The 26,575-nt window shown below is 46.1% G+C and overlaps 2 protein-coding genes across 12 annotated transcripts in view; one reads left to right on the forward strand and one right to left on the reverse strand.

The window, feature by feature from the left end:
• LOC102158473 (uncharacterized) overlaps positions 1-20,377 on the reverse strand; it is a 156,204-nt gene extending 135,827 nt beyond the window's left edge. For 5 of the 10 annotated variants that reach the window (XM_084996917.1, XM_084996920.1, XM_084996918.1 and 2 more), the window contains exons 1-2: positions 18,498-19,393; positions 15,092-15,148 (exon numbers count right to left, since the gene is read on the reverse strand). In XM_084996917.1, the coding sequence (XP_084853043.1) occupies positions 18,654-19,247 (594 nt within the window). In that variant the 5' untranslated portion in view covers positions 19,248-19,393 and the 3' untranslated portion in view covers positions 15,092-15,148; positions 18,498-18,653. Of the gene's footprint in view, positions 1-15,091; positions 15,149-15,340; positions 15,844-18,497 lie in introns of those variants that run through there. The other 5 variants (XM_084996913.1, XM_084996914.1, XR_014827909.1 and 2 more) reach the window with 4 other exon arrangements.
• Positions 20,376-25,624, forward strand: IRF2BP2 (interferon regulatory factor 2 binding protein 2). 2 transcript variants are annotated; one of them, XM_021074287.2, is made up of 2 exons: positions 20,376-21,426; positions 22,016-25,624. In XM_021074287.2, the coding sequence occupies exons 1-2, from the start codon at positions 20,376-20,378 to the stop codon at positions 22,729-22,731; spliced, it is 1,767 nt and encodes a 588-aa protein (XP_020929946.1). In that variant the 3' UTR covers positions 22,732-25,624. The 2 variants fall into 2 exon arrangements, with proteins under 2 accessions (XP_020929946.1, XP_020929947.1); XM_021074288.2 differs by having other exon boundaries at positions 20,376-21,378.
• Positions 25,625-26,575: the final 951 nt, after the last annotated feature.

The raw sequence follows: 26,575 nt of genomic DNA on the forward strand, positions 1-26,575 counted from the left end.
ACTCCAATATGACCCCTAGGCTGGGAACTTCCATGTACCACAGGTGGGATCCTAAAGAAAAAAAAAAAAAATGCTGGAACAACTGGATAGCCATAGGCAAAAAAAACCTGAATCTCAACCTTAGCCTCACACCTTATGCACAAACTGACTCAATTTTGGATGATGAACTTAAATGTGAAACATAAATCTTTAAGACTTTCAGAAAAAAACCTAGGAAAGTAATTTTGAAGGCTAAAGCCAGGCAAAGAGTTCTTAGATTTGACACCAAAAGCATGGTCCATAAAAAGAAAAGTTGATACATTGGACCTCAAATAAAACAGTGGTTTAGGAGTTCCCGTTGTGGTTCAGCAGGTTAAGGACCCGATACAGTGTTCGTGAAAATGCGGACTGGCCTCACTCAGTGGGTTAAGGATCTGGCATTGCCCTGAGCTGTGGTGTAGGGTACAGATGCGGCTCAGATCTGGTGTGGCTATGGCTGTGGTATAGGCTGGCAGCTGCAGCTCCAATTAGACCCCCAGCCTGGGAACTTCCATATGCTTCAGGCACAGCCCTAAAAAAAAGATAAAAATGAGTGGTTTAAATAAGAGAGTTCACTAACACCAAAGTGTTGTAAGAGGGGTTAGGGGTCCAAGACTGGTCCAGCAGCTCCACGCTCATTAGAAACCTAGTCTCTCTGTTCCATTGTGTTGGCAAATGATTTCCATCTGCAAGGTGGTAAGATGGCCAGTGGAATTTCTGCCATTGTGCCTGAGTTCTAGACAGCAATAGCAGGGAAACAAAGGAAGACAAAATGCTCCCCATCCATCCAAATCAGCTTCCTTTGAGCTACCTCCTACAAAGTCACACAAAACATTTCTGCTTACATCTAACTGGTCAGGACTTGGTTACCTGGCTACACTTACTTAGAATGTGAAATTAGGAAATATGGTCTTCTCCTTCTGATGTCTGTGTCTGTAAGATACTTTAGGTTTATTATTGGAAACCTCAAATGATTAATGGCTCAAACATGATATGATATAAACATGCCATGATATAGTTTATTTCTCATTCATAGAAAGTCCAAAACGATGTTCTCAATCGGTAGGGGTTCTTCCCCAGTGATTGAGGGACCCAAGTTTCTTTCATCTTGGGCCTCTGCCATCTTCTACCCTCATCTTCCAAGGTATTCTTATTTGTCTGCATCAAGCTGTAGAAGGGGAAAGAGCATGGAGATCTTGAAAGGGAAATTTCTGTGGGCCAGAGCCAGAAGTAACACACACCACTTCCACTCACTATGGCCAGATTCGAGCACATGGCTGTGTGCAAATAACAGCTAGGGAGGCTGGGAAGTGGTGCCCAAGAAGAAAGCATGGGTTGGTGACCAGTGACTAGGGCAATGAGCCCAGCTAAAAATGAGGGTTCTGTTACAAAGAAAGAAAAGAGGCCAACGCTGGGAGACAGGATGCAAGAGTGGGAACAAGATCAGTTGTCCTGAAGAGCAAGGAAGCAAATACTTCCAGCAATGAGATGGGATGCCCTAGAGCCACAAGCTGGCATAGTCTTACTACTGATTTTGTTTTGTGATGCCTTGCCACAAATATCTCAAGGTGTTTTCAGCCCCTAAAGTGTTCTTAAAATAAAGTTACTATACTGTAACCAAGCAATTTAATTTTAATTTGTTATTTTATTTTCTTAATGTTTATAGAAGACTTTTTAATGGTCTAGAGGTGCTCCACAATCTGATGTTAAGGATTTACAGGAACTTAACCAGATCAGGGTGTATAGAAAACAACAGAGAAACAAATGAGCAATGACTTAACACTACTGCAAACCCAACTGAAGAATTCTAGGTTGTGAACATATACTGTGTTCATTTTGAGATACTACGTTATGTACTCAGTCTCTGTTTCCATTGTATGCTTACTAATTTCTTTGTTTTTAATCCTGAGCTTTGTTCAATGTATAGAACATACTACATTGCAAGAGAGAAAAAGGTGGAGGAATCCTCTGTGAGCTCAATGCTTATGACTATTATCTATGTATCACCAAATAACCATTATCCGGTGGACATTTATAATGAGATTCTAGAAGGGTTCAGTGGTTCTGATATAAATGTAAAGACCTGGTAGCATCTTTTAAAATATAAAGAGATGGAGTTCCCATCATGGCGCAGTGGAAATGAATCCGACTAGGAACCATGAGGTTGCAGGTTCGATCCCTGGCCTCGCTCAGTGGGTTGAGGATCCAGCGTTGCCATGAGCTATGGTGTAGGTCGCAGGTGTGGCTCAGACCTGGTGTTGCTGTGGCTGTGGTGTAGGCCAGCTCGGATTGGACCTCTGGCCTGGGGGCCTCTATGTGCCACAGGTGCGGCCCTAGAAAGACAAAAAAAGAAAAAAATAATTAATTAAATTAAATACAAAGAGAGAGAAAACAAACAAACAAACATAATTGATACTGGGAACAAGTAGATTTGAATATTTACAAATCGACCAAAAGTAATGTTAATTTTACAGAGAGCCTGAGGGCACTGTTTTTGATTAGGTCATGCCTAGACTTAAGTTCCCATGTAGCTATTTAACAATCACGTAAGCTCCACCAAGTCACTTAATTTCTCTGAGCCTCAGTTTCCCCATCTGTAAAAAAAGATGATAATAACCTTACAGAGATAAGTGTATATGAATACCTAGCAGAGTACCTGAGTCAGAGTATAGAAAGCATTGAAATATAGTGGTTACTATTAATAATCAAAGGGTTAGCACCACTAGCCCAGCCTTATGCTTGATGTCAGGTGCAACTGGGTGATTAAAAAGGGATATCAGGAGTAACCGTCATGGCTCAGTGGTTAACGAACCCAACTACTATTCATGAGGACACACGTCTGATCCCTGGCCTCACTCAGTGGGCTAGGGATCCGGCATTGCTGTGAGCTGTGTTGTTGGTTGCAGACACGGCTTGGACCCCGAGTTGCTGTGGCTGTGGTGTAGGCCGGCAGCTGTAGCTCCAACTGGACCCCTGGCCTGGGAACCTCCATATGCCTCAGTTGTGGCCCTAAAAAGTAAAAAAAAAAAATAAAATAAAATAAAATAAGATGGGAGATCATCCATAATGATCATTGCTTTCACAAAACTCAGACAAACAGCACACACAACATAGTTAAGAAATCCATGCCACATATGTAACTAAGAGCTAGATCCAGGGGCTCTGTTTACAAGATCCCTGGGAGCGGAGGAAAAAGACCAGTTCTTTCGGGTGGACCCAGGGCTACGTGAATGGGGATGTGACTTGAATTCTGAAAAGGGATATTTAAGGCGACTGTGCCCAGATCAAGACTAGTTCCCCAAAGTACTGAATGAATGGAAGCACGTGGACAAAAGACAAAGACAGCAAACCCAGTTCATGGGAGGGGGGAGGAAGTATTCACTGTCACCTCTGGTAGGTTAATGCACTAATGCCTAGGGAGACACATTGGCCAAAATGGAGGAGTCCACCTGAGCGGGGCCTTAAAAAGTAGGGAAGGAGCCCGGGCTGAAGTGGTGGGACAGAGAAAGTCAGCAATAAAAGCAGTGCTCAGGTCGACTGGGGAGGTTAGGAATCAGAGGAGGAAGCTGGGCTGCAAAGAAGTCGGGCAAGGGTCTGTGCCAGGAACTCCGACGAGAGGCAAGAAGAGCTGAGCTGCAGGGGTGTGCAGCAGAGGGTGGGGGACCTCTGGCTCAACCAGTTCTTCAGACCAGGGTGCGAAAGAGGGGATGAGCTGGAGACTGGCTCTTGAATGACTACAAACTGGCAGTAGTGGTAATAGTTGGGAAAGCAGGGTGGGAGCTGATGAGCCGGGGAGCATGAGCTCAGGGGAAGATGTGCTGGTTTGTTCCGAGCCAGTGATGAAACACACAAGTGGAAAGGCCTAGTGGACAGTTCAAAGTTAGAGCTGGACAGGAGGATAGAGGGGAAGTGATTTGAAAGTCGTATACAGACAGTGACCACAAGCAATGAAGTGGATGGGGCCTCTGAGGGGTCAGTGCACATAGAGAGAACCAGAACACCAAGGACTAAGTCTTAGACAGTGTATAAATTTAAAATATGAAAGTATTCCCAGAATACTTATAATGAACATATAAACCTAAACAAAATCCATTGTCATTACAAGGGCTGCGTTATGACTTCCGTGGTTCCTGGAAATGCTGTGGGCATTAAGGAAAAAACATGTAAAAATTATATCCTACAACTGCAATGGCATAAACACAAATACAACCTACACTGAATTAACTATTCCATTATTTTCTCCCTTCTGACTTTAAAAGAAATTAAGATTAAAATGTTTTCGTGGGTCCCTAAAAGCATCATGAAACCTACTGTGCCTAACCATGTGAATAATCTGAAATAACGGGAAAATTTTTAAAAATCATGTACAGTTGACTTCAGAAAATGTATGTGTGTGTGTTGCTAAAGGAAGGTCAGCCTCTAATTTTAAAGTTATAAGGAAACAGTTCAATCAACCTTGATTCCCATAGGTATATAAACTGTGTTCCCTTGAAGTGACCCTGAACTGAGGTGTGTGACTGGGGAGAGTCAGGGGGAAACTGGACCAATGTTTATCGTATTTTACTGTATTTGAGACAGAAACTTGATTTATTTATTTTTGGCCATGCCTATGGCATGTGGAAGTTCCCAGGCCAGGGATCAAACCCATGCCACAGCAACAACCTGAATCACAGCAGTGAGAGCCCTTGATTCCCAACACTTGATCCTTAACTGCTAGGCCACCAGGGAACTCCCAGAAACTATCTTTTAAATGCCTATTCTGGGGTTCTTTTTTTAACTTTTTTTTTATTTATTACATTTGTAGTTGTACAATGATCATCACAATCCAATTTTATAGGATTTCCATCCTACAACCCCAGCGCATCCTCTCACCCCCCAAACTGTCTCCTTTGGAGACCCTAAGTTTTTCAAAGTCTGTGAGTCAGTATCTGCTCTGCAAAGAAGTTCAGTCTGTCCTTTTTTCAGATTCTGGGGTTCCACCTCTCAGAGAATATGATTCCTTTGTTAAAATGCATCTGGTACAACCCAAAAAGAGTTGTTTTCAAAAGAATTGTGTGTGGGTTTTATATTTGGGGGGCTTAATTCTTAAGTCTGTTTTCTGAATAAAAAATTTAGACCTTAAAAATGTCCATCAAAAAAAAAAAATTGGAAACATAAAACAGGTTCAACTTAACTATGAAGAATTTCCAAGCCTCAAATAAAGAAAAGGATGGATACGTCTGGTGATCTTGAAGGGTTTATTTCACTGTAGCAGAGATTCCAGGAAGAGCAAGGGGTCAAATATCAGGAAAATAACACAAAGGGACAGAGATGAGGAAGCACTTGAATGCCAAAGTTCAAGGCAGTTTATTGAGCATATACTGTGTACTGAGCACTGAAAACTTCAGCCTGGAGTCCAGCAGGGGGTGGAGAGTGGGCAGAGGGCAGATAAAACACACGCATAGGGGCTTCTTAAGTTCTTAACCTCTTTAAATGCAGCAGGTCCAGGATATTACTTTAAGAGCCAAAGTGAGGAAAAATTTAAGGAGTGATAGTGGTAGATGACTCAGAAAGGATTAGCGATAAGACTCTCTTAGACTTGGTCAAAATGAGGTCACTGGCAGCTTTGGTTGATAACTACTTCCCGGAGTGGTGGGTGTGAAGGGATGCAAGTAGCTGGGGTTGTTCCTGAAGTAGGATCCTGAAGTCTGGCCACAGGAGGTAGGACTGTTTGGTTTCAAAAGGAGCTCCTGCTGCTTCAGCCTAGTGTGGAAACACCTAACATAACAAAAGCCAGTGTTGATGGAGGGCTTTCCTCTGGGCCTTACACTGTTCAAGGTACTTGACATGTTCCATTTAATCCTCTTAGAACCTCTGCAGGAAGCACCGTTTTTAAACCCACCTCTCAGGTAAGGAAATTGAGGCACAGAAAGTTTAAGTAACTTGTCCAGGATCACACAGCTCCTAAAAGTGGCAGAACCAGAATGAGAGCCCCGGCTCTCTGACTCCAGCCCTGCGCTCTTATATTGCTGGGTGATATTTACCCACAGTGAGTGGTCTCTGGGCATGTCAGTAAAGCTCACATTTATCTGTCACTTGCCATTGTATCCATTTATAGAAGCAAGCGGGGTACAGAAGAGCAACTTGCCTGTGTTCACACAGTGATACGGCAGCAGAGGCAGAACCTGCACCCGTTGCAGAGCATGAGTTACTCTCCCACGACTTCAGGGGCTGTAGTCAGGAATGGGGAGCTCTGAGCATCATGTGAAATAGAGCCAGGTGGCTGGGGGAAGGGGTTGGGGGAGCGGGGACTCTGCATCCATTAAAAAGAATAAGCATTTGGCTTGTCTCCAGCCCATATCTGTCTCTGCATCCCCGATGCCACCCAGAGAGGAAAGCTTTACTTGAGAAGAAATGACTTTTTCTCCCTCTGGAAGTTCAGCAAGTGCTGTGGTCTGAAAGCCTTTTCCCATTAGGCCCAGTAGACTCCCCTCTTTGTCCAGATGGATGGGAAGCTCATTCTGAATCAATAACATACCACCTAACATTATTAAAAAATATATACTTGAATAATAATTATATATAATGATACGGTATTATACTAATAATATATGTATACAGAGACATACATACATAAACGGTCATCTTGGTTTTTGCTTTGAGTTCCTAAGAGGAAAAACACAACCTAAGCATAAAGGGCTGTAATTTGTAATTGGCTTCTTTTTTATCATAAGTTAATGACATTGCTTTATCAGCATGGAGTGTGTGTAACTGACCTATTGGCCTTTCTCTGTCCAGTAATGAAAATACGTGCTTGGAAATGTGTGTACATAGACAAAGAGAAAACTAGAAAGATAATTGTTATAATGATTGGGTAATAAAGTTAGGCCCCGATTTTCGTGACTACAGTAATTATTGCTTCTAAGCTTAAGGAAAATGGTGGTAAAACATCCATCAGAAAAGTTGGAAGGGAGACAATTATTACCTGCTGAAAAAAAATCATAGTGCCAGCTTTTGCCTACACTATGGATGCCAGAGATGAGAATAAAAAGTGGTATACATGCACCTTTCCAATGCAATCTGTGTGCATCTTAAAAAGTATGTATTGGTTACATTTTTTTGCTATTTCTTGGGCCGCTCCTGCGGCACATGGAGGTTCCCAGGATAGGGGTCGAATCAGAGCTGTAGCCACCGGCCCACGCCAGAGCCACAGCAACGCGGGATCCGAGCCGCGTCTGCAACCTACACCACAGCTCATGGCAACGCCGGATCATTAACCCACTGAGCAAGGGCAGGGACCGGACCCGCAACCTCATGGTTCTTAGTCGGATTCGTTAACCACTGCACCACGACGGGAACTCCACATTTTTAAAGATATAAACTCATAAGCATTCTAGAGGAAATTATTATTTCTTTACAATCTTGTAAATTACATGCTTTATAACGTGTTTTTTTTTCTTTTTTCTAAATAATTCTGCGTGATTGCCTCCTAGTTTACCTCTTTCCTAAGGGATACAGCATTCCATATAGAAAGTTTTTAAAGCTCAGTAACAGGCACAAATGCTTATTAGTAATAAGAGATGATTATCATGGAGAATTAACATGGAAAAATCAAGTATTCCTTTCCATTGTTTTGGAAATGACACTGGGCAGGGAGGGTCTGATGGAAAACCTCAAGGCTATGCCTTTGCCTGTGGAAAGCATCTCCTCTTAGCATCCTGGTCTAAAACTCAGATGGCCTGGTTTTGATCCTGGTGCTCATAAGTCACTGGGCAGCTCGAAAAGGCACTGAGTTCCTGCGTGGCTAAGACGAGAATTTACCATAGTCATTTTCTCTCCTGACGTACCCATTATAAAACAAACTGTCCACAGTGATTTGCAGAATTTGTTTATCTCAGGTGCCATCTCCTATGCTCCATCAGGGTAGGAAGGGAGAAGGAGGGGGCTGGCTGGAATCCTAGCCTTGGAGGTGGGCTGTGAGGTGGTGCTGTGCTGCAAGCCCCATCCCAAGGGGCGCCTGAGGATGCAGCGCTGGCTGCAGGCCAGGTAAATTGGAGGCCGTCCTAGAAGTAAGAACATCCATCATGCTTAGTAAGATCTTGGGTTGTAACGGCTGCCTCAAGCCTCCAGACGTTTTTTTATAAAGCTCCTGGTCATGAAGCACTCTTTCCGCCTCTGCTGCCATATGGTTTTTCCAGCTGGACCGCTGCCAGTCTTCTGCTCTCCAGAAAGTTCTCATTCATTCAACCCAAGGGTACCTCAATGGCCTTTCGGAGAATGGCTGGAAGTGTCAGCAGGAGTCCTGGCCTCATGGAAAAATCTAGCTACCTGAGCTCATAGATGGTCTCACACTGGGAGTCTGCAGCTTATAGAGTGCTGCACTTTCCTTATTCAATTTAAATTTGGAGAAATGTAAATAAACACATTTAAATAAGTGAAACTGTATAAGAACTTTCTTAAGAGCGTGCATTTTCCGTGGAGTCGAACTTCCTCACCAAACCCCACAGCAGGGAGATTTAAGAACAGTTTGTGTCCGAAGACTGGAATCCACCCACTTATTTACTCTGATTAGCCAGTGACCTCCAGACCTTGTTTTTCATTGTTCATCCGCTATTCACCTGGGGTACTGGGGGTGTTTTCGCTCCCCCAGATGCCGTTTTTCAGACTGGTTGAGACAACAGCTGGAGCGACAACTCTGATACACTTTGGAATTCTGGCCCATGGGCCAAGGTTCATTCACTCGTCCAAATTCTAACCAAGTCGTTTGTGTTTTTTATGATTTAGAGTTGGTTGCTGTCCTCGTGGTCATTTTTCCTTTGAGTGAATTTGAGAATTCAGTTCCTCATCCTCAAAAGCCCTAACTGAAACAAGACCAGTCACACATTCTCGGTGGCAAACGCTCCTTGGAAAACCCTCACAAGGAACTGGGCTGTATGTAGAAAGCTCTTACTTCACTGATGTATTTATATTTGATTTACAATAAAAACTGAGCCCACTTCCATATTTTACTAGTGTCCTCTCAGCCCCCAACACATCACCCCTTTGCCCCACTACCATTCTCTTTTTTTTTTTTTTCACCAACCATCCCCCTGCTCGCATTTACACAGGCTGGAATTTTTTCTCATCACCTTCACGCTACAAAATCTGCAGGGGCAAAAATGATACCTAGGACAACCCACACAAGCAGTACAGAATCCAAAATTCTGACAGTATTAGTTGGGGAAGACCAATTATATTCGGGAATAGTTATGAAATTGTGCAACCGGAATCAATAAAGTATTTTTCAAAGCAGGCAACAGAAAGCAATATTATGAGGAAATCACACTGATTTTCACTTTCTTTCTGGTTTGCTGGTTTCACTAAATGCTTAAACAAGAATATAATTACAATATTTCTAAACTGATTGTGTAACTGCTCTGAAGCTTGACAATATACCTCCCAACACTCACAAAAATACAAGTGGCATATATCTGGTAGGTTACCCATTAAACGGCTGTGACAGATCGTATTTCTGGTTAATTGTTAGTTCCTTATGACCTTAGACTTTGCCTGTGTATTTAATAACACCATCTGCTGTCTAGGGTAGCAATACTACCTTTTTACATGAGGATTACTGTTCTTACTTCGTAAACAACAGTGCTCAATCGGAGGTGTTGAAACTCTACCATAGAATTATTTAAATTATACTACCTATGGAAAGCTTTAAAAAAGAAACTGGCTTTCTTGCCTATGCTGGCTTTATTGGCTTCACCTAAAATGTCATAATTTATATGCCACAATAAAAGCATAAAAAAGATTTACAAGTTGTATTCTTGGTCTGCAAAACGAAGTATTTTAAAAGAACCCTGGGTGTTATACCTGTCCTGCTTGTCTTCTTCCAGACTGGTTTCTCATTGCATATCTCTGGGAAATTTCCCAATAAAACAGACAATTAAAAAATAATTCCCACAAAGTGAAATGAGATTTTTTTGTTGTTGTTGTTGTTGTCTTTTTAGGGCCGCACCCACGGCCTATGGAAGTTCCAGGCTAGTGGTCTAATCAGAGCTGTAGCTGCCGGCCTACACCAGAGGCAGAGCTAGGCAGGATCGGAACCACATCTGCGACCTACACCGCAGCTCACAGGAATGCCGGATCCTTAACCCACTGAGCGAGCCCAGGGATCAAACCTGCATCCTCATGGATACTGGTCAGGTTTGTTACTGCTGAGCCATGACAGGAACTCCCATTTTTTTTTTTTTAAACCATCACCTAAGATCATGCCTCTCTGTTCTGGGGCATGTTAAGACTCCTGCTGGGGTTCAAGAAATAGCAAAACATCTGTTACCGTCTATGGCTCTTGGCTTCCTTAATCAATAGAAATTGATAAGAGGCGAGGCAGGAAAATTCAGCCAAGGCTTTATTGGGGCCCCTGTGGCAGCAAGGCGGAGCGAAAACAAACAACAGGTCCCTTTGCTCCCTCACTCCCTGAGGAGGAGCAGAACTGGCTACTTATATGGGGCAAGGGTAGGGGCGGGTCCAGGGGTCAGGTCAGAGGCGTGGCTTGGACAGCCGGCCCATCCCCTTAGTGGTGTTATGTGCAGGGGGCATACGCATAACCCTGCTTTTCCTCCTGACACCCTGCTTTTGCTCTCAGCTCTTTAGAAGCAGCAGTTGGGTTTTTAGTTTTTTGTATCTTCTTGCCTATAATTTGCCCCAACAGCACATGTATGTATTTTTAGTTCCTTACAGTTTCTTTTTATTTTATTGCTTAAGGAGTTGTTTGTCAAGGGGCAAGCACTGCAGCCACTGCAGCAAGAGCCCCAGGTCCCAGCCTGGGACTCACATCTACTAACATGTGGTCTAGGATAAGGTAAATGTTGAAGGGGTTTTAAGTGGGCTCCCTTTGTTTGGGATTCACAGGCAGCAGTGCCTGTGAAATGAACTCTTGGTGTTCAGAGTGTGATGTACAGGATATGAATTTAGTGCAAGTCTCCAATCCATGAATCGGAACTTCCTAAAACAGAGGCTCTATGGAGTGGGAGAACTGGCTTGCATCTTAACTTCTATCTCCTGCCTGAGGGGAAGGCTACAACTTTGTGAGTCCACAGAAACACCATTTACTTGTTCATTAATTTATTTGCCCCTTTATCCATTCCCAGGCTTTGTCCAAAAAGGAGCTGAGATGGATGGAAAATATTGGTTAATTTTACCAGGGAAATGACAGCTCCTTCAAAGTGAAAACTTTTTCACAGTCACTGTAATTTTTCATTCCTCTACATGGCGATCTTTTAAAGAACAGGAGTAAGCTCTGGAGCATGAAGCATTCTAGGTGGTATATGACTGATTCCTTTTCTTTCTGTCTGTCTGTCTGTCTGTCTGTCTGTCTTTTTAGGGCTGTACCCTTGGCATATGGATATTTGCAGGCCAGGGGTCAAACTGGAGCTGCAGCTGCCAGTCTACAACACAGCTCTCGGTGGTGATGGATCCTTAACCTACTGAGCGAGGCCAGGGATCGAACCTGCATCCTCATGGATACTGGACAGGTCCGTTACCACTAAGCCACAATGAGAACTCTGGATTTCTGAATTGACTTTTGTTATGAACCATGCCAAGGTTTATAGGTCTGATCATTATAAGTCCAGCACTCACACAACTCATAACTTTATGCTAAAGTATGGACACTTCCCAGAGGTTTTTTTTTGGTTTTTTTTTTTTAATTACTTGGAATGGGAGAGGTTGGCCTGAACAGCCACCACATGAAAATAATCAAGAGGTCATCTGCCAACAGAAAACAACTTCAAAAGTACGAGGAATGTAGAATTCTGAGCCTAAACCACTTGACAGCATCCCAAAAAAGCATGTCCTAACATGTTTTCAGTATAAGAGGGCTTCAGCATTCCAGGCTTTTAAAAGAATGTCTCCTGTTACAGCTAAAAGGAGCTGCTTATCCTTTTCCACACTCTGAATTCACAGAATCTGGAGGTCTGATTCTAGAACACTCATTCTAAAATATATTGAGTCATCTCTATATGAAAAGCAAAGAACATGGCTCTTTCTTTTTTCTGATTTTTGAAGAATAGTTGAAATATCTACACACAAATGCTTTCCACCACCATTTTTGAAATACATAGAAGTGAAGAAGCTTCATTAATTTTTTTCATAATCAAACCAAAATCCTGAATATAACATTTTACTACAGTTAACAAAGTAACAACAAATTTCAAAACATCGGAATTCCTAGAACTTACTCTCCTAACATTCTTTACAAACTCAGTATATAGGCAGCAAAGAAGCCACAGAGGTATTAAGCCATGCAATCCTGGGTAAGAATACAAAACCCTTCAAAACGAGTTTCCACATCCTGCTGACCTATTTGGCCAAATGCTTTCCAGGGTATGGAACTATTTTTTTTGGCGGCGGGAGGGGGGGGGGCGGATTTCCTTCTCTTTTCCTCAGGTGTGGCCCTCTTGAATAATCTGAAAGGCCTATGGATAGTATATTGAGTCTTTGCCTATTTTATATATATATGGCAGTCACTTGGGGAAAGAAATATTTTTCCATGAGCTTTGAGACACTTTAGTTGGACATATTAATGCTGACACAGATGCTTTTGCCCTGGCTAACTTAAACCAAGTATAGACTGTGGTTTAGACACTCCCAGCCTGGGATCTGAGCCCAAACCAAGCAGACATAATGTTCTCATATGATGTGATGATCTGGTAGCCATTTAACCTCACAACTTTATTTGATGGCACAATGCCCCCAAATAATGGGCTGGCACTTACAGTCACATTTCTGCATTGTTTTGTGATACCATATGTGTCAGAAGAATGCTGGGCCTGAGTTTGACATGCACCCCTTGCTCCCACTACCCCCACCCACCAAATGAAGGGTCACAACAAAAATGGCATCAGGCTCAATGTCCCCGCTTCGGCTCAAGAAAAACCCAGGCCCAGTGGCCCAGGGATCCCCTTCAGGTCATTCACCAGCTGCGCAAAGAGAACCTATGGTCCCACAGCTGTCTCCTGTGCAGATATGTACATATATGTAAAAAAGAACCTGTGAGGAAACTAGAAATAGGAGGTAGCCCACCAGTGGGCTAAAGAAAGAACTGCAGTTTGGGGAACCTAAATTCTAGCTGTTGTTCAGCTGCACATTTTCTTTGTCTCTAGGCAAGTTCCTTACTGTGCTGGTATCTCAGTTTACCAAATTAATAAAGTGAACAAACACCGATGTTTTAGTCATTATTAAGAATAATGAGTTGGTCCAATAATGCAAAGATAGATAGATAGACAGATAGAAAGTATAAAAGCAGCCTGAAAAATGTTCCCAATCTAGCTACTTCTTAGATGCTAAGAGATAACAGCCCCTAGGAAGTTCACACATGCTAGTTTCCAGGCATGTTTCAGAACCAACTTTATCACTCAGGAATTTGCTGGAAGGGCTGAGGAGGCTTGCCAACAAGTCCATCAAAGTTCATTCGTATTTGCATCTTAGCTGTCTGGGACAAGCTTTTTAGTAAAGACGCTATATTTAGGTAATCATTTTAAGAAATCTACTTCTCTTTTTCTGTCCACCAGGGCTCTTTTGCTAGGGCTCAAACCCAGGCTATCTGCTCCCGTGTATTTAGTTTTCCTCTTCCCTGTGTGCACTTCAGCTCTGACTGTGAATTTTGTTTGTTTGTTGCTGTTGTTGTTGTTGTTTTGGTCTTTTGAGGGCCGCACCTGCAGCATATGGAGTTCCCAGGCTAGGGGTCTAATCAGAGCTGTTGCTGCCGACCTACACCATAGCCACAGCAACGCCAGATCCGAGCCGTGTCCGTGACCCACACCACAGCTCACGGCAATGCCAGATCCTTAACCCACTGAGTGAGTCCAGGGATCGAACCTGCAACCTCATGGTTCCTAGTCGGATTCGTTTCCACTGCACCATGACGGGAACTCCCCGACTGTGAATTTTAATGCTCTCAGTGATTGTGCCCTCCCCTTGGCAAAGAGGTATTACCACGTGGGCACAGGAGCGGATGCGCCGAAGCATACTGACAATCACTCAATTAATACATTCCGGGTCACTGATCGTCTTTTAAATTTTCCCTTCTTTTTCTCCTTTTGCAAGAAGTTCTCTGTGTCTCCTTTACACAGAAAACTGACCAAAGCAAAAAAAAGGTTTGGGGAAAAGTTTATTGTTAATGTTTAGATCTTTGGATATCACTGGGCTATCATCTACAAAATATTGTTTTAAAAAACATAGCTCTGTGTGTGTGTTTGTGTGCTAAAGACATTAGACCAGAGCAAGTAAGTTATGAGAACAGATTCTTGAAACTTCATTGGTAAATGCCAAAATCTCCTGCTGATCGGCATTCTTTTGCAAAATATATTTGCATCTTATCAAGAGAAAGTCAATCTCGTTCATATCAGCTAACTTCTATTTCAGAAGTACAAAGAACAATAAAAGTTTATTGGAATAAGTTATGATCATTTTGCTTCCTATAGCCCCTCTACAACCATGAAATTCTATGAAATATCTGACTTCATGGCTTTTCCTCTCCAATGCCAAATAAATGCACACTGAATTTACTTGTCTGAGTGCAAAGTAGCCAGTACTGGGGTCCTGCAACAGGATTTCATGAGATTTTCCTCTGTTTTTAAGGAAATAGGTAGGAGTTGGAGGTGCAGTATTCCAATCTGGTGAGTGACAAACCAGTTCCTCATACAACTAAATCCCAGAATTGAGTTTTTTATCCAAACACCAACATTAATTTCTACCTATGGTTCATAAATTATATCTAAGTTTCATCAACCCAAAATGATCTGCCATTTGAGTCCCATACTAGGCATGGCCTGGTGGCAACTGCCTCTCTACCACATCCCTCTATCTGTTGTCATTGTTTATTTTCCTTTGGAACGCCCATTCTATGAACTATACTAGAATTTTCTTTTTTCTTAGAAATACAGGTATAGATAGGCAAATCTTAACACTCTTATTAACACTCACAAATGTGAACACTTTTCTTCCAGGCCTCTAAACTGTGCTTACATGATTTTTTTTTTTTTTAAACGCAATATATATACATATATAAAAACACTCATACCTGGATTTCAGTTCCGGCACTCACCTTTAATGCTACCGCAGGCAAATCACTTAAACTTTCACCGTCTCAGGTGTTTAGTTTCTGAAAAAAGTTTGACAAGAATCAAATGGGATGCTCGAAATAACTCTTTGATGGTCCATATGAAAGATATAATAAACACAAAGCTATCACATCCTTTTTAGAATTGTAACCTCTTCTATTTTTTCAGTTCCCTTACTACTGAGTGCATATATAGGAAAGTTGCCTTCTTAAGTAGAAAGAAAGAAAAGTTACCATTTTATTATTTTCAAACATTATCCATGAGGTTAGTTTGCTCTTTTGTCAGCATTTTCCTACTGATATCTTTTAAAGGATTTTGGCGAGTGTCTTAAACATAAGTGAAACTTGCATCCAGGTATTATTCCAGAAAAGTACACTTCATCATGCTCTTTCCAAAAAGTCAATAGGAGGGTTCTGGCATCAAATGGCTGTTGAATTCCTTCCAGTGCTCCTACAAATTTCCTTGCAGACTGAGTGAGTGTGTGACCTCAATCTCTCCTTTGTCTGTAACTTTCACTTAGCTCTTTACATCTGACATAGTCAGGCGCTAACCTACATCAAGACCCCAAAATTTACTCTAAAGGGGGACCTGCACATGTTTACACGTAGGCCGGTAACTAGCAGCTTCCGTGTAGAATACGTGCATGATTAAGAGCCCCTGTGATTTACTTGGCCTGATTCTTAGACCCTCCACAGAGAGTTTATCTCCTCCACGGGCAAAAATCTCTTTAATATCCTAATGTTTTCTGTGCACAGGGGAGGCAGGTCACAGGGAGAGGTCAAAGAGAGGGAAAGTATTTCTAAAATAGCATATCTGCATTTTGGAAAACAGTAGAACTGTCTCGTAAAATACTATAACAAAAGAGAGGCTCTGACATCTATTACAGAAGCTTCCTTTATGTCACGACTCTCCATAGTACGTGGAGATATATTCACATAAATAAATATGTTCAAATATATATTTATAACTTTTCAAAGTGGAAAGCCCTGAATATCATACATGCTTGTCTAGTCTCATGATACTTCTGCCCAAGTACAAGGAGCCCAGGATGGTAGCCACAGAAATTCAGATGACATGTGGCTGTAGTTTTTTCTCCTTCAAATATGCCAGGGTCAGAATTTAAGAAGCAGTAGTATGGCTGCAACATCATGCTATTAATAGAAAATGCGCTCTAAAGAATGAAGGCTGCGATTCCAAGTGGGGCTATAGGGTGACATGCATGAACTCAGCAGTCCCCAGGAACACCACCTCCTAGAGGGCACCCACACGTTGCTGGGGGCATGGGGTTGCAGCCCTCCCTCAGCTGCAGGTGGGGTTCCAACAGGATCCTCTGGCAGGAACCATTTCCTTACACTGCTCTAGGGACTGCCAGGACAGGGCTGTGGCGTGTTAACAAGCATCTCCTCTGGAATGAGCTCCAGGGACCAGATTCAGATTTTAGATGTTTAAGGCTCACACAGCAGAGACTCATGTAAATCTCAGTGTCGGGGGCAGAATTGTTCTACCCATTGAGCTACTGTTTAGAACTGCTCCTTTTGGTTCACCTTCCAATCACTTCTCTTACTCCAGCTTTTGACAGTGTCACATTGAATGGCTTTCCTTTTGCTCCTGCACTGGGGTTTACTTTTCTTTTCTTTTTTTAATCTCAGCAATTAGAGCTGGAAAAGATTGTTGCTTCCCCATAGGATATCTCTTTTGGTTCTTAAGACAAACTGCAGCATTTGAGCGTTCTGGTTAAAAGCCAGCCTCAACCCACTGCCCCACCAACACTTTAGCCAGCATCCGCCTGCCTGTCCACATGCGGTTGTGTAGGAGCAGACTGCAGCCAACCCTGTAACCTTGACTCCAAGTGGCCAAGATGATCATAATTCTCTTTTGAGAGGACCGGGAGAGCCTTTTAAGCAGAAGGGCAGAGTCTACGTGACTAAAACATACCAACTTCCTCTTTCATAAGTCATCACATGATGAACTACAATTACAATTCCTGCCTTGTCTCTGCGAATTGCAGACGCATTGCCTCACCCTAGAAACCCTGCTCCTGTGTGTGGAGGAGGCGGCTCTAACTGCTGCAGCAGCCGCTTTGGAAGGGATCCAGCTCCAGTCTGTGCCGGGAGGGAGGGCGGTGGGTGGAAGACGAAAACAAAGCTATGTTTACTTAGCATACATCGATAAAGCTGCTTCAGAGCTACATGAAAGGCCAGGCAGCATGAAAGACTTCAGATACAATATAAGGAATTGCTGCCCTGGATCCAGGGCCAGCCTTAACCCTCCTGATCCTGGATCCTTTTATGGCAAGAGAAACCAGAACTAAAATAGGCTTTCCATTTTCCAGCGGGCATTTCATTAAGGGAAGTTACAACAACTCAGTTTCAACATTAAACTGGCAGTGTAAAATAAAAAGGAAACACTCTCCATCTGGAGAAGAAAAGCTCTGTTCTACAAAAATCCTCACTGAATACCTCTCAGGGCAGAATTTGGATCTCGGTATTTCTATTTTGGGATGGAGCCACAGGCCTGCCCATGAGGATATTACAGTGCCCTGGCAGGTACATGAGTATAATTAGGCCATGACTCTAACCCCAAGTTGTTTTCTTTTAATCTTTCAGTCACTCCTAGTGGGGCCATTTCTTAGGGGTGAGATGGCTCATCTCTCTGCAGCACAGAGACTGGGCCTCATCCCCTATGGCAGTGGCCTAGTGGGATCAAGTCACGTGCTAGAATGAGTGGCACAGGGTCTCCCAGGAGAGTGGCAGGTCTTGAAAGAGGTGTGGGACACCAGGGACCAGGAATGACCCAATCCGCTGGCACCAGCTGCTTGGGAGAAAAAAAATCAGGGTCCTATTTTTCCAAGCAGGAGAGGGTGAGGCAGGACTATAATTGCAGGGCAAGATCCGGGAACAGATGGGGAGACCTTTATGGCAGGCGCACCCTCTCTGGAAATCCCCAAGAGAAGACATTCAGGGTTCGCCTATAAAAACATTTAAGTCTGGCATTACGTTTTCTGTGCCATTTTCAGACAGGTTTTTTCTTGTGCTTTAAGCAGCTCCCTCCACTGTTTCTCTAAGGGTGTTTTTCCTCTTCCTTGTGGTTAATCCTTTGAAGCAACCTGGCATTTTCAATAGCAACAACTAGAAAAGAAACGTCAGCAGGATTTTTCTTCTCTCTCCACCTACCAATCCAGTTGTAGGGAAGATAATATAATTAGTACCCTGTTCTTCCCACACTTAACCAGCTCATTCCAGTCTCAGGGAGAGATGTGGGCCTGTTTTCCAACAAAGGAAGCTCCCAAGGCCGCCCTTACAGACTTGAAGTGTAAAAGTCCCAACTGCGAGTGACTAAGCCCGCGTCTATTAGTCAGTTAAGACTAACGACCAGCCAAAAGTAATTTACCATAACACACGCCAGCTCCTCCTCCCGATAAAAGTGTGAAACTCAAGTGCTCATTTCAGTCTGGGCAGAGTCTGTGGCGGCCTACAGTGGCAGAGCGCGGCCAGGCTCTGCGGCCACATCTCGCCTTCGCGCCAGGCGGGTTCGCACCCACCGGGGTTAAGCCCAACCCGGGCCTTGCCAGGGGCGCAAGGCTGCCACTGCCCCACCGCGGCGCCGGGGACGCCAGAGCAGCCAGCGGGGTAGCCGGTCGCTCGCCCCCACGGCGGGCGCGGGCCAAGGCCCCGCTGCCGCTCGTGCCCGCGCCGCGCGCCACCTGGAGTCCAAGTTTGGCTCCGAGAGGCGGGGTCTGGAGCAGAGTCGCGGCGGGGGCGGAGCCTGCGCGGTGACGCGGCCGCGTTGGCCGCTGACCCCGGATCCCTGGAATGTGCATTCGTTCAATGGGGCCGCCAGTGCCAGCGGCGCCGAGTCACGTCCGCGCGGAGCGTGCGCACTCGGTGGCGGCGCACGCGGCCCCGCGCCCACGTCACGCGCCCGCCGCGCGGGCCTGCAGCAGGCGACCGGGATCCCCGCGTGGCCCGGCGGGCTGCGGACTGGGGAAGAGGGGGATCGGAACCTCCTCGGGCAGCGTACCCGCTCGCTCCCGGAAGGGCTCCGTAGAAGGGCGGGTGGACGCGGCCCTAGGCTTGGGCGCGCACCCTCCTGTTGTAAAAGTTTAGGGGACCGGCGGCGCGTGTGTCCTTCCCAAGACATGCGGGTGTAAAAGCACTCACCGAGGAGTTCAAATAAAGCTCCTTACAAAACTGTGAACAGCACTTGACTGAAAATCCCCATCCTCAAGATGCTACTAACAGAACCAGGTTACAGAGTGGCCTGGCTTTTCAAAACATGAGTTCTAGCACGGTTTGGCTCAAACAGCCCTAGACGAGAAGGAACTGCCTGAGCAGTCGAGGGAGCCGAGCGGGTGGAGGAAAGCAAGCCACACCAGCGACGGCTTCACGTCGGGGACACGAGCCGCGGCGCAGGCGGGTGGTGCTGACCCGCGGGCGGGCGCCGCGGAGCCGGCTCTCCCGGCAGCGCTCGTTCTCTGGCGGGGGGAGGGGGAGGGAGCGGGGGAGGGCGGGCGCGCGCGCGCGAGGGGAGGGGGCCCGCGCAGGCGCCTTGCGAGGCTGTCGAAGAATCAAGTCTGTAGAAGTGGAGCGGCCGCGGCGGCAGCAGCAGCAGCGACGGCGGCGGCGGAGCTGAGGCGGGCTGGGCGCTGAGGCGGGCGCTGGAGAGCGGCGACGCCAGGAGCTGTGAGAGAGCAGCGGAGCGACCCGGGGCCCGTGCCGCGCCCGAGCTCCACGCCGCACGGCCGCCGCCGCCGCCGCCCCGGCGCGGCATGCCCCGCCGCTCGGGCTGAGCCTGCCCCGGCGGCCGCCCCCCGCCCCCCGCCCCCCCGGCCTCCCCGCCCCCCGCCCCGCACTCCGCGCCGGCCGCCGCCGCGACCTGCTGCGCTCCCCCGCGCCCGCGCGGCCCGTCTTCGCCCCGGTCTGGAGGCCCGCCGCGGCCCCGGCCGAGCCCCCGCCGCCGCCGCCGCCGCCGCCGCCGCCGCCGCGCCCGCCGCGCCGCGCCGCCCCGCCGCCCACCCGCGCCCGCGCCGGCCGGGGGGACGTGCTGCCGCGGCTGCAACCCCTCGCCCCGCGCCCGCCGCCCCTCGTGCACCGGGGGCGCTGCGCGGGCGCCGATCCTTCGCGGGCTTTGCCGCCGCCGCCGCCTTTGCGGCCGCCGCCGCCGCTGGTGGGGGAGACGCGGGGTTGGGGGGGGAGGAGGGCGCGCGTGGTGCCGGCGGGGAGCGGCGGCGCCCCCTCCTCCTCCTCCGGCGCCGCGGGCTCCTCGGACATGGCCGCGGCGGTGGCGGTGGCGGCCGCGTCCCGGCGGCAGTCGTGCTACCTGTGTGACCTGCCCCGCATGCCCTGGGCCATGATCTGGGACTTCACGGAGCCCGTGTGCCGCGGCTGCGTCAACTACGAGGGCGCCGACCGCGTCGAGTTCGTCATCGAGACGGCGCGGCAGCTCAAGCGGGCGCACGGCTGCTTCCCGGAGGGCCGCTCCCCGCCCGGCGCCGCGGCTCCGGCCGCCGCTAAGCCGCCGCCGCTCTCCGCCAAGGACCTTCTCCTGCAGCAGCAGCAGCAGCTCGGCCACGGCGGCCCCGAGGCCACCGCGCGCGCCCCGCAGGCCCTGGAGCGCTACCCTCTGGCAGCCGCCGCAGCCGAGCGGCCCCCGCGCCTCGGCTCCGATTTCAGCGGTAGCCGCCCGGCCGCCGGTCTGGCCCAGCCGCCAACGCCGCAGCCGCCGCCCGTGAACGGCATCCTGGTGCCCAACGGCTTCTCCAAGCTGGAGGAGCCGCCGGAGCTGAACCGCCAGAGCCCTAACCCGCGGCGCGGCCACGCCGTGCCTCCCACCCTGGTGCCGCTCATGAACGGCTCGACCACGCCGCTGCCCGCCGCTCTTGGCCTGGGCGGTCGCGCCGCCGCCTCACTGGCCGCCGTGTCCGGGGCCGCGGCTGCCGGGCTGGGCTCGGCGCAGCCGGCCGAACTGGGCGCCCACAAGCGGCCGGCGTCCGTGACGAGCAGCGCGTCGGCGGAGCACGAGCAGCGCGAGGCGGCAGCCAAGGAGAAGCAGCCGCCGCCGACCTCGCACCGCGGCCCGGCAGACAGCTTGACCACCGCGGCCGGGGCGGCCGAGCTGGGCACGGAGGGCGCGGGCAAGGGCCGCGGGCCCGGCGATCAGGACTGGGTCAACAGGCCCAAGACGGTTCGAGACACGCTGCTGGCGCTGCACCAGCACGGCCACTCGGGGCCCTTCGAGAGCAAGTTTAAGAAGGAGCCGGCCCTGACTGCAGGCAGGTTGTTGGGTTTCGAGGCCAACGGGGCCAACGGGTCTAAAGCAGGTAGGGGCGGCTGTGGAGTGAGGTGATCTCGGGGCGAAGAGGGGACGGAGAGCAGAGGAGGGGGTGCCCTTCCCATTCACCATTTCTCCCCCGGCCGGCCCAGAAACAACAAACACCCAACTTCCTGATTTGCCCGAGGCGGAACCAGTGCTTAGTGGCAACGTGTTCCTGTGCTGAAGTAGCACAACAGAGATGAGTCAGACCGGGCTGATAGGCACTGACACCGGGTTTTCCTTTCCCAGCACATTCTTGGAGGAGAGCAGGAGAGCACCAGTCACCTTTTAACCTGCTGGGGGACGTTAGCAGTCGTATGCCCGGTTTAGCCGGGCTACATGCTTGCGTGTGTCAGAACAGGCCGTTGTGTAGGAATCGTTTTCTGTGGCTTTTGTGTTTTTGAGTGGCATACTGCCTCAGCCCTGTAAGTTAAGTGTTTTAAGTTACACGTGCTCTTGAAAGCTCACGTGAGTTTTTATCTACCAGCTTTCAGAGAATAAAAATGCTTTAGCGAATTTTGTTTCATGTTAGTAAAAGGCCTTTCCGGTGCACCTTTATTTATTTTCTCTTTTCCCTTTTATTTCTCTTTTTCCAGTTGCAAGAACTGCAAGGAAAAGGAAGCCTTCACCAGAACCAGAAGGTGAAGTCGGGCCCCCTAAGATCAATGGAGAGGCACAGCCCTGGCTGTCCACATCCACTGAAGGGCTCAAGATCCCCATTACGCCTACATCCTCTTTTGTGTCTCCACCACCACCCACTGCCTCACCTCATTCCAACCGGACCACACCGCCTGAAGCGGCCCAGAACGGCCAGTCCCCCATGGCAGCCCTGATCTTAGTTGCAGACAATGCTGGGGGCAGTCATGCCTCTAAAGATGCCAATCAGGTGCACTCCACCACGAGGAGGAACAGCAGCAGTCCACCCTCTCCGTCCTCTATGAACCAAAGAAGGCTGGGCCCCAGAGAGGTAGGGGGCCAGGGGGCAGGCAGCACAGGAGGACTGGAGCCAGTGCACCCCGCCAGCCTCCCGGACTCCTCTCTGGCAGCCAGTGCCCCGCTGTGCTGCACCCTCTGCCACGAGCGGCTGGAGGACACCCACTTTGTGCAGTGCCCGTCCGTTCCTTCGCACAAGTTCTGCTTCCCTTGCTCCAGACAAAGCATCAAACAGCAGGGAGCTAGTGGAGAGGTCTATTGTCCCAGTGGGGAAAAATGCCCTCTTGTGGGCTCCAATGTCCCCTGGGCCTTCATGCAAGGGGAAATTGCAACCATCCTTGCTGGAGATGTGAAAGTGAAAAAAGAGAGAGACTCTTGACTTTCCGGTTTGAGAAAAACCCAATGATTACCCTTAACTAAAACTGCTTGAATTGTATATATCTCCATATATATAAATATATATATATATATACACACATATATATATATATATCCAAGACAAGGGAAATGTAGACTTCATAAACATGGCTGTATAATTTTGATTTTTTTTGAATACATTGTGTTTCTATTTTTTTTTTGACGACAAAAGGTATGTACTTATAAAGGCATTTTCTTCTTTTGTTAACGTTATTAGCATATCTTTGTGCTTTATCCTGGTTACCTTTCAATGTAGGCTGTGACTTGCGCTGCTTTTTTAGGGCACTTGGCAAATCAGAACTGCTTCTAGCTGTATTTGTATGCACTTATTTTAAAAAGAAAAAAAAAAGCCAAATACATTTTCTGACATTGTAAGATTGCCTTACCGTCTGTTATTCCTTATTGCTGGCCCCTTTCTCAGGCTGGAGGCCAATTGGTGGAGAAGGAAAGGAAATGAGCGGAAGGGGTACTGTTGTGAAGTGGACATGCCACTGGGAAATGTCACCATGTTTCCCCTCAAACATTCTCCTAAGAGTAATAGGACATGGATTTCGAATCTTTCTCGATTTTGTTCTTAAAGTTCAGTTGTTGGGCTGTTGAGGACTGCCTGAGAGTTGCTGCTGAGAGATTTTCAGGACTGTGTGGTTTTGGGGGGACTTTTTTTTTTAAGGCAAAGTTGACCACTGTTCACTGCCCACGTGATCAGTTGTAAGATTACAATGCTGCATGCTAGTTGGTTACATAATACACAATCCAGTGACTCAAGGCAGTGATAATGACTGGTGGTGTGTACAAGATGGCACTGCCATCTTTGAACAGAGCCTGGCTCTGCAGCGCCACTTGATCTTTTGAAACACCCTGGAGCTCTGTCTGTTGTTGCTGTTACTGTTTCCTTTGAAAAGAGTCTGAAGAGAAGTTACAGTCCAGGTGAACTTGGAGATTGTGGGATTGGTTTCATTTCTGTTTTGTGTTTTGTTTTTTTTTTTGTTTTTTTTTTAAATCATTTAGTGTTATTGCCGTTGATACTCTAACCTCCACCCTGTTTTCTAGTGAATGCTAAATACAGTATGGTACCATGTCAGTAACAGCGCGTGGTGCTGCCAGCACTGCCTTGGGCACAGCAGTGACAGCCCAAATGGGGGTGGAGGAAACCTGTAATTTCCTTCTTATATGTGTTTGAAATACCAAGTGAATAATACTGTTCTTCTGGACAAAAATGATAAACTAGTGAAAATTAAAGAAAGGGTTTTACATAATAGGCCCCACCTCTCAAACTATTTTTAGAAGCCTTTTGTAAACTAATTTCTTTTGATCACTATTTTGCATCAGTAAAATGATTTTTAAACCAATAAATCATCGGTTATTAGAAATAGTTGTCTCACAGTGATACTGGTTTTTCTTTTGTGCTGTTATGATTTAACATTGACAGGAGCACTACTTTAAATCTTTTTATGTTCAGGTGTTTGTAACTTGGCCCTATAATTAGGCTGAATCATGGCTTCAAGGTCTACTACAACATGTGTATCGTTCACAACCTGAGATTCTATTTTAATTTGAAGATATAAATTGTTACCCACTTTGGATTCTTTTTCAGTTACGTTTGTCTTTTTTAAATTGCTCAAATGTTTTTTAATGGTCGAGTTATTAACACTTGAAAATCAGATACTGCACCATATACAGTATTTTTCATGGTGTTTTTAATGAGTGCACCTATTATTAATGCTGTGCAAATTCATGTTACCAGTCATTGTTATATTACAAACAGACTTGCATGATTAACCAGTTTGTTGTTACACTTTTTTTTTTTAATTGGAGTATCTCTGACTCAGATCAGACTGGTTTCTCTTATGTCAATGCACACATGCAGAAACAGTCAATTTTACATGCCCATAAAGACATCTGTAAAGACATATTATGGTCTGTTGTATAAATGTGTATCTAGGCACTTTATTATAAACTGGAATTTGACCTCATAGATATAAGTTGATCAGTCATTTGACCTAATTTGTGGTAGCTATCTGTATGTTTGGCAATCTTAATACAGACAAGCTTTCCAAAAAGATTAGTAAAGAACCATCCTGCTGTTTTGTATAAGTCTGTCCAGCTATGGAAAAGACAACCTCAGATTTCTCTGTGCTGGCGTTTAGTAGGGAGAATACGAACTGCTTTAAAGGGCTGTGTGTTGAGGTTACTCTTTTTTAAAAGTAAGAGTCCGCCTGGCCCTTGGGTGGCCTTTGCAGAAGGCTTGCAGCTGGAGAGAGTGTTGATCTGGGTTATTTTTCTGGCATTCTCTTAAGTTAAAAAGTTAACACTGGGACATGGGTTTGATCCTTTTGTACCTGATGACAGTGCAGAGATTGTGCACAGCTGGATAAAGATGTCAGAAAGCTACTTACTGTACATGGGCAGTATCAGACTTCAAATCCTAATATTTCAGCTGTGCTTTTAATACTCAAAATGTTAGGGGATGGGGTGTTGAAGCTTTCCCTTTTTTGCTTTAACAATTTATAGAATTTAACAGATGTACTGTCTTTCATGTGGCCTCACATTAAAAGTTATGAGAACGTACACATGGTTTACAACTTTTACTATATACCTTTCCTTGGCCACCAAGTATTTTAAAAGTGTGCCACCTTTTAACCTTTACTTTTTTTAAGTTGAAGGTGATACTTTTTCTATATATGATGAAACTCATGTCAACTGAAGTGAGTGTAATCTCAGATATCAACATTATCCTATTTTAAAATCACGCTATGGAAATATCACCTGCATTCTGTCATTTGTCAGATTTACAGTACCTTTTTTTTTTCTTTTAACTTTTAGCATTAAATAAAAATAAAGTTGGGAGCACTGAACATTTTCTGAGGCCTTTTTTAATTTAAAGTAAGCTTAGAATGCTATTGTTTTCATCACTAGTGGCAGTGCCACTGAAGGATGTGTGGGTTTGGGGCTGGGGTTTGACTGGAACTGCAGGAGAGTAACAGGAGATAAAAGACATGGAACAAAAAGGCAACTGATGGAAGGGGGAAAAAAAGGGCTAGGGACTGAGGAAAGGCCAACTGGATAGGGGGAACAGATAAAGAGAGGAGCCCGATCAGAGTACAGCCAGAAAGCACTTGTTTACTTTTCAGCTTGCAACAGAGCCAGCCATTCTACAATAGTAGAGTGGAAGGAGAAGCTAGTGATGGCATTGAAAAGACTGTCAAGACATGGAGCTGCTCTCTGGAAAGCTTTGGGAAAATAACCAGCCGTGTTGGGCCAGATGACATGCACTGAAGACAAAAGAGAAAAAGGACTACCTTTTGGAAATCTTTGGAATAAAGTCAGAGCCAGAGCCATGTGTGAGCTTAACCAATGCCCTGAAACCTGAATTTATAAATAGAGATAAAAGGTGGGGAAGGACTGAGATCCTTTACAAGCTACTGTCTACTATTACACAGTAAGAAATTTCCTAGATGTTTGCAGCTCTTACTCTTTTTATGGATCAATGGCTTGGCAGATTTCTCTATGAAAGGAATTGTGAAACTTAAAGAGTTCTGAGATTAGGTACATATAGACTTACTATGTTTTGAATTCAATAGCAACAGCTAATACATAGTTGAATATATGTTCATTAGAGGTGGTCTAGTAACATGGAGAACCCATCTCTATATGTATTTTAATGATTTTTTAATTAGCCTCCTTAAGGCAGTTTTCAAGAAACAGTATTCTTAATAATAGATTATAATACACAAATGATGTTTAACAATTAGGTTCAAAGAAATGTTAAACTGTTAGTTTTTTAACTTAGAGATGCTAAATTTTAT

The sequence above is a fragment of the Sus scrofa genome, chromosome 14, assembly GCF_054392235.1.
Source record: "Sus scrofa isolate SSC_HxYL_T2T_F1_AM1 chromosome 14, Sscrofa_HxYL_maternal_Yorkshire_Landrace_v2.0, whole genome shotgun sequence".
NCBI lineage: Eukaryota > Metazoa > Chordata > Mammalia > Artiodactyla > Suidae > Sus > Sus scrofa.